General features: G+C 44.5%; 1 protein-coding gene across 3 annotated transcripts; it reads right to left on the reverse strand.

Annotated features, from left to right (window-relative positions):
- Positions 1-692: 692 nt before the first annotated feature.
- Positions 693-5,112, reverse strand: HSPA5 (heat shock protein family A (Hsp70) member 5). Of its 3 annotated transcripts, none has more exons than XM_021691729.1 (9): positions 5,021-5,112; positions 4,720-4,939; positions 4,386-4,617; positions 3,826-3,963; positions 3,370-3,482; positions 2,892-3,282; positions 2,521-2,758; positions 2,030-2,197; positions 693-1,593 (listed from the first exon to the last, which is right to left on the reverse strand). In XM_021691729.1, exons 2-9 carry the CDS (start codon positions 4,839-4,841, stop codon positions 1,031-1,033), a joined length of 1,965 nt encoding a protein of 654 aa, XP_021547404.1. In that variant the 5' UTR covers positions 4,842-4,939; positions 5,021-5,112; the 3' UTR covers positions 693-1,030. The 3 variants fall into 3 exon arrangements, with proteins under 3 accessions (XP_021547404.1, XP_044776657.1, XP_044776656.1); XM_044920722.1 differs by having other exon boundaries at positions 693-1,257; positions 1,522-1,593; positions 4,720-5,092; XM_044920721.1 differs by having other exon boundaries at positions 3,370-3,428; positions 3,931-3,963; positions 4,720-5,092.
- Positions 5,113-7,857: the final 2,745 nt, after the last annotated feature.

Consider the following 7,857-nt stretch of genomic DNA (forward strand, 5'->3'; position numbering starts at 1 on the left):
CTTTCTTTTTTTAAGATTAATTTGACACAGAGAAAGAGAAGGAGTGGGTATGCCAGCACAAGCGGCTGGGGGGGTGGGGGTGGAGGGTCAGAGGGAGAGGGAGAGGGAGAAGCAGACTCTGCTGAACAGGGAGCCTGATGTGGGGCTTGATCCCAGGACCTCTGGATTACAACCCGAGCCAAAGGCAGAGGCCCAGCTAAGTCACCCAGGCGCCTTTTTTTTTTTTATTGTGGGGGGGTGTGGGGGAAGGGGCAGAGGGACATGGAGAGTCTCAAGCAGACTCCATGCTCAGCATGGAGCCGATGGGGGGGCTCAATCTCATGACCTGAGGTCACAACCTGACCCCAAACCAAGTCAATTGCTTAGCCGACTGCACCACCCAGGTGCCCCCCACTTTTTTTTTTTAAGATTTGAGAGAGAAGGAAAAGGGGGGAAGAGGGGCGGGGTGAGAAGCAGAGGGAGATGGACAAGCCGACTCCACAACATGGAGATCATGACCTGGGCAGAAAGCAAGAGTCAGATGCTCAACCAAGTCACCCAAACGTCCCCCGCCCATTTCTTAAACTAGATTAACTGTTAGGCAAGTTCCCTGAAAGTATTAAATAAAACCCCAACCCCCTCCACACAAGTGAAGACTCCAACCTTGAAGCAATGGACTTAATTAGAAGCTTATCACAAAAATTAGACCAGTGTAAATAACAAACATTTATTGGTGTCACTTATGGTAGAAAAAGTTCCTACACCAGATGCGCATGACCCAATTGTTAAATAGAACATTTCCAAGGTGAACACACACCCTAACCCAGCTTTTTTACCCACTTTTTAAAATAGCCAATTCTTCCTTTCCCCCCACCCCAAGACATGTGAGCAACTGCTAATGAAAAGCAGTAAACAGCCACTTGGGCTATAGCATCTTCAACTCCACTCCAAGGTGAAGATTCCAATTACATTCGAGACTTAAGTTCTCTCAATTTTCTCCTAACGAAAGTTCCTGAGTCCAGTATTTACAATATTACAGCACTAGCAATGTCTACAACTCATCTTTGTCTGCTGGTTCCTCATCACCAGTTGGGGGAGGGCCTGCACTTCCATAGAGTTTGCTGATAATTGGCTGAACAATTTCTTCTAGTTCCTTCTTTTTAGCTTTGAAATCTTCAATGTCAGCATCTTGGTGACTTTCTAGCCATTCAATCTTTTCCTCTACAGCTTTTTCCATGGTCTCCTTATCTTCAGAGGAGAGTTTACCTCCCAGCTTTTCTTTATCTCCAATCTGATTCTTTAGAGAATAGGCATAGCTTTCTAATTCATTTCTGGTATCAATGCGCTCCTTGAGCTTTTTGTCTTCCTCGGCAAACTTCTCAGCATCATTAACCATCCTTTCAATTTCTTCAGGTGTCAGGCGATTTTGGTCATTGGTAATTGTAATCTTATTTTTGTTGCCTGTACCTTTGTCTTCAGCTGTCACTCTAAGAATGCCATTCACATCTATCTCAAAGGTGACTTCAATCTGTGGGACCCCACGGGGAGCAGGAGGAATTCCAGTCAGGTCAAAAGTTCCCAGAAGGTGATTGTCTTTTGTCAGGGGTCGTTCACCTAGAAGTTACACCAAAAAAATAACTTGTTAGTTGTTACTGACAAACATTAGTGCATCTGGATTCTTACACTTCAGTCTGTTGTAGCCTACAGTGGCAAGGCCATGCTTATCAAGCTAGAAGTGGGTCAGTATTGATCTATAAGGAGTGGCAAGTGGGACTGTGTTAAGTTACTACTAACTTTTAATTGAATTTCTTCTCTGCAGCATTATGAACTCTTTTCTAGGAGCCAGAAGTTATTTTTAAAGGCAAAGAGTGCCAGGTAGCTAAATAAGAACTAGATTTTGGGGTTGACTCTACCAAACTCAACACTAGTCATATTAGGGACCCGGTCTGAAAAGAGGAGATATTTCTAGCCCTTCTCATTTCAAAAGAATATATGAAGAAGTCATGCTTCTCAAAAACATAGTATGTCATTCATAAATGTAAGGTATTACCTTCATAGACCTTGATTGTAACAGTTGGTTGGTTATCAGAAGCTGTAGAAAAGATCTGAGACTTCTTGGTGGGCACCACAGTGTTCCTTGGAATCAGTTTGGTCATGACACCTCCCACAGTTTCAATACCAAGTGTAAGGGGACATACATCAAGCAGTACCAGGTCACCTGCAAAGGTAAGTTAACCAAGGTTAAATTCTAATTCAAGAGTCGCAGGAGCACTACCAAGCAGTCTCCCCCTCAACTGTATAACTTTATCTTCTCCATCTTGCCATTTAATGTGAGGTTCTATGCAAAATCATTTCAGAAGCAGTGAATTAAATATAATTGCTAATGATCTTGAAACTGAGCCAGGTCTTGTCCTCACTTTACCCTTTACTAGCTATGTGACCTTGTTGCTCATGTTCTGTTACCTTCTAAAGCAACAGATAATTATACTCTTCCTATCAAGCTATGGAAGTACCGTGGAAAATGCTGTGACAGTGACATACCTGTATCTTGATCACCAGAGAGTACGCCAGCCTGGACAGCAGCACCATATGCTACAGCCTCATCTGGGTTGATGCCACGGGATGGCTCCTTGCCATTGAAGAACTCTTTAACCAGTTGTTGAATCTTTGGGATTCGAGTAGAGCCACCAACAAGAACAATTTCATCAATATCAGACTTCTTTAAGTCAGAATCCTCCAGCACCTTCTGAACAGGCTTCATGGTAGAACGGAACAGGTCCTAGAATAGGAAACACAATTACTGTGATGACGCCTATTGTACCTAAACACTGTCTACATATCTAAATGCAGTATCTCAAACACAGAGTCTAACTAGATCCCATTAGCAAAGCAAAAAAAAACAAGGAACATACCATATTTAGCTCTTCAAATTTGGCCCGGGTCAGAGTCTCAGAGAAGTCTTCTCCTTCATAGAAAGACTCAATTTCAATTCTTGCTTGATGTTGAGAGGACAGGGCCCGTTTGGCTTTTTCTACCTCCCGCCGGAGTTTCTGCACAGCTCTGTTGTCTTTCCTAACATCTTTGCCAGTCTTCTTTTTGTAGAGTTTGATGAAGTGTTCCATGACACGTTGGTCAAAGTCTTCTCCACCCAGATGAGTATCTCCATTAGTAGCCACGACTTCGAAGACACCATTGTCAATGGTGAGAAGAGACACATCAAAAGTTCCACCACCCAGGTCAAACACCAGGATATTCTTCTCCCCTTCCCTCTTATCCAAGCCATAAGCAATAGCAGCTGCTGTACTGTTAAGGAGAAAGGAAAAAAAGGCTTAGTTAAGTTTACATTTCACCTATTTGGTGAATGACCATACTTTTGAATTTAACACTCACGGCTCATTGATGATCCTCATGACATTCAATCCAGCAATAGTTCCAGCATCTTTGGTTGCCTGGCGTTGGGCATCATTGAAATAGGCTGGTACAGTAACAACTGCATGGGTAACCTAAAAGGATAACAAAAAGTAATTAAGCGTATTTTATCACACGGTTTTAACTCTTACATGAATTGCACTCAAACCATCATTTTAATTTCCAAGACAATCTGTTTGTTAGATGGGTATAATATACGTAATTTTATATCCATGGATTTTCAAGCATTAAGTGGTAATACATGAAAAGTCCCTAACATTTTGTTTGGCCTACAGTAAAACATGCAAGTAATTAAAACTGATATACACAGATGTCATTCAGACTCTTAATTATTAAAACAGTAACAGCATCTATACAACATAATAAATCAAGAATAGGAAAAATAAAATTACTTAACAATGTTCTAGAAATATTTACCTTCTTTCCCAAATAAGCCTCTGCAGTTTCCTTCATTTTGGTGAGAACCATGGCAGAAATTTCTTCAGGAGCAAATGTCTTTGTTTGCCCACCTCCAATATCAACTTGAATGTATGGTTTAGTCTTCTTCTCAACCACCTATTTTAAAGAATGATTACTGTTTTCAGACACAGAAGCAGGAACATTTAAAACTTCAAGAGGGCTGTCTGAGTCCCACTTCCTCCCCCGTAGTTTGGTTTACTTTGGTCACTTGGAACTGCATATGGACTAGAAATGCTTAAGGAGTATGGGTGCTTTACAAAGACAAGCCTCTTCAGTTTTAATCAGGCTCTTAATCCTAAACGATGCAGACAGAATAGTTGTGTGTGAAATGACTTTGCTTGCCAAGCTTACTTTAAGCAAGTTTTGTAACATACCAAGATTACGCAATACAAGTTATTACAGATACACCATGTTGGCATCCTTTTTGTTGTCTCAACGATTTTTCAGTAACTTCTTAACCTTAAATACTCCGACCACCACCGCCCACCTCTATCCCGGCGAGGAAAACCCCATCGAACCTTGAAAGGCAAGAACTTGATGTCCTGTTGCACGGACGGGTCGTTCCATGTGCGGCCGATGAGCCGCTTGGCGTCGAAGACCGTGTTCTCAGGGTTGGAGGTGAGCTGGTTCTTGGCTGCATCGCCGATCAGACGCTCCCCTTCAGGAGTGAAGGCCACATAAGACGGCGTGATGCGGTTGCCCTGATCGTTGGCGATGATCTCCACGCGGCCGTTCTTGAACACCCCGACGCTGGCGGAAAAATCACCAAGAACGCAAGGAATCAGCACCGCGATTCTCACAGCAGCCCAGGAGGCCACGCCCCATTCCCCCCTTTCCCCAAACCCCACGTACCAAGAGTAGGTGGTCCCCAGGTCGATACCGACCACCGTGCCCACGTCTTCCTTCTTGTCCTCCTCCTCGGCCCGCGCCGCGCCGAGCAGCAGCAGCACCGCAGCCACCAAGGACAGCTTCATGTTGCCGGCGCCGTAGGCCAGTCGGTCAGCAGGCAGGCAGGACGTCACAGGCAATCCAGCCACAGGCCACAGCACCCGAGCGCACCGAGCTTACTGATCTGAGGGTACAGGGCCCGGGGTCAGCAGGAGCAGCAGACAAGGCGAAGGGCAGGTCCGGAAAGACAGGCCGCGGCGCTTACCTCTCAGACGCACAAAAATCCCCCAAGTCGATGACTGTGTGATGTCCCGGCCAGCGTCGACCGCGCCGTCGCCGAGGGCGCTTATATACCCTCCCCCCAGCCCCGTCGTGGAGGCCACCGATTGGCGCAGGCCCTGCTCGTTGGAGGCCTCTGATTGGTCCAGGCCACCAAGCTGGCCGCCGCCGATTCGAAGGGGCCTCCTCCGCAACTAGCGTCACGGCTACGCCCCCCCCGGCGGACTCATTGGCTGCTGGCCGCACCCGACAGCCACCAATGGGAGGCAACATCCGCCCCAGGCGCAGGCCCCATTGGTTTAGCAGCTGCCTGTCCCTCGTGCGACCTCTCACCCGGAGGCCGTTTCCGCCGGTAACGGCAGAAGTCCCGCCTTCCACGCTGGGCCCTGGGGGCCCCGGGCCAGTGTGGTGTGAGTGATTCCCCCGAGGCGGTGGAATTTGGGTCCTTTGCTTCTCTTTCTCCACTGTCCGCCTGTTCCTCCTCCGTCCTTCATCTCGAAGCGGGAAGCGGCTCTTCCTCCTCCCAGCTTCCAACCCGTCCCAGGCAGGCAGGTCTCCGCGTAGATTCTGTGATCTCCTCAGAACAAATTTCTTTGCCCTTTATAGCGGCTACAGTGCTGGGGTGTCCGAGCCTCAGGGCTTTTTGTTGTTGTCCGGCCCGCAGCCCTCGAGCTGGGGCCTGGCCAGAACACTGCACGGCCGCGGATCGTGGGCTCCTAGCCATTCTGTCGGCCCTGCTCTCCCTAGCCCGCTATCTTTGTCTATACCAGGTTTCTCCACATTGCCCTACCCCACGGTAAGTCACAGGCCTGCCCAAAGTAACTACCTCCTCGCCCTGAGTTCCCACCCCAGTGTGGCAACCTTCTCCTGTCTACGGCCATAACACCCTGAACGCGCCCGATCTCGTCTGAAAAGCTTGCTAATGCCATCACTCCCACCTTGGGATGTATCATTTTTCCAGCTTGCCGCCCCTTGCCTTCTCCTCTGCCCATCTTGTTTTCTTTGTGGCCCCGGGTTATCATTTGCAGCCTTCCTCCTCCTTTATTCTTAATACCTTTGTAACTTCATTCTTCCTGGAAAAGGTCAGATTGTGCTTAAACCCATCCGATAGACAAAGATGTCTTGATACTGCCTTTTGTATAACAACCTGTAGCAAAAAATAATAGAGGCTACTATTTACTTTAGACTTACAATGTGCCAAGCATTTTTCTGTTTCCTATGTCATTCGGTCCTTATAATTTAATACTTGGCATTTCCCATTCTCCAGATGAGAAAATTGGGACTGAAATATTAAATAACTAGCTTAAAGTCACAGAGCTGGTAAGTGATGGAGTTAGAATTGATATCCAAGTCAGCTTGGCTCCATAGCCAATGCTCTTCGTTTCTTTTAATTACTTAATTCATTCAACAAATCTTTTTGGAGGACCTGCTATGGACAGACCAAAGGTCTGATACAAAATATTTTGAGAAGCTTACAAAAAATGCATGGGACATTATCATAGGAACTGATGACTCCAGTATTTTTCCACTAAATGTATTCTTGAGATTCATGGTATTCATAATACCCTGTCCAGATAGCACTGAAACATCTTAAACACAGGTTACTAAGATGTTCAGCCTAGGAGTCAGTACTCAAGAATTTTCCTTTCTCCTTCAGTGCTTCTCAAAGGTTATGCTGGTGACTCAGAATTGACTATAGAAGTTGCATCACCCATCTTACAACAGGGCTTGTAATACTGCTGTAATACTGACCCTCTATAGGTTGCATCAGTTCATTATTAAGATAGAAATCACCATCCAGCCACTTTACAGCTTCGTATCATTTCAAAGAGACTTTGTATATATAACATCCATTTCCCTTAAAAACAAAGCTCTCAGTTTCAGCCTTTTCCTTGATTGATGGAGTAATCGTTTTTGCAACTCTCATTTTCCTAAGATTTAGATAAGTGATATCTGGCTAATTTCCAAAGGGAATGAGTATATTGGTGGTTGTAGTATCTTTTTTAAAACCAAGTATATTAGGTGTATATTATTGTATAACCCGAAGTGTGATCTTTTATGGATTGAATAGAAAAGTGCATAGATAAATCTAGTTTCCTGAATGTTAAATGCCAATAATAGTATTGATGCCAAATTATCAATATTTAACTAAGCGCTAGATACTATGCGAAACACTTTATGTGCATTATCTCTTTTAATTCTTATGAAAGCATTTTTTTTTTTAACCCTTAATTTAGAGCTAAGGAATCTGAAGCCCCGAGAGGTGAAGAAACTTGCCCAGGAGATTACACAGCTGAGGAGATAGGGAGCCAGGATTTGAGCCTTGGCAATTTGACTTTTAATTTCTGTAGTCTAGATTATCATCCTGAGTTTTGGGTTTATAAGATGTATATCTTGTTTAGGATATAGAGTAGTTACATAGTTTGCAAATATTTTGATAATGAGTGATAGACAAATGTAGATTTTTATCCAGTAATTTAAACCAGCTCGTTTTACTTGTGCTCCTTTGGGTGAGAAAATAGATTTCTATTTCCCATCTGATCTCAGCTAGGTAGAGTTAGGACTGATTAGGATTGGATGTCATTTAGTTCCTAAATCTTCCTTTTTGAAAGGAAATTACAGGCATAGAACAGGAAGGAAAAGGAAAAGACTTACGTAATTGACAAATTGAATGTTTAGACCCTGATAATTAAGAATTTTCCACATCCTTTGTTGGGGAGAATACACAGCTAAGAGATAAGGCACATGATCTTGGGAGAAAAACCTACCAGAGCCTCAATTTTTTCATTTATTGAATGTCAGGGATTTCTGTCCTGTTGGTTT

The sequence above is a fragment of the Neomonachus schauinslandi genome, chromosome 13 (assembly GCF_002201575.2).
Source record: "Neomonachus schauinslandi chromosome 13, ASM220157v2, whole genome shotgun sequence".
Taxonomy (NCBI): Eukaryota; Metazoa; Chordata; class Mammalia; order Carnivora; family Phocidae; genus Neomonachus; species Neomonachus schauinslandi.

What these genes read in the sequence shown, in the direction of transcription:
- HSPA5 (XM_021691729.1), bottom strand. Translation starts at nt 4,841, where the DNA reads ATGAAGCTGTCCTTGGTGGCTGCGGTGCTGCTGCTGCTCGGCGCGGCG. An exon ending in TCAAGTTCTTGCCTTTCAAG is followed by an intron (nt 3,964 to 4,385) that starts GTTCGATGGGGT and finishes TCTTTAAAATAG; the next exon opens with GTGGTTGAGAAGAAGACTAA. An exon ending in CTCTGGTGATCAAGATACAG is followed by an intron (nt 2,198 to 2,520) that starts GTATGTCACTGT and finishes TTACCTTTGCAG; the next exon opens with GTGACCTGGTACTGCTTGAT.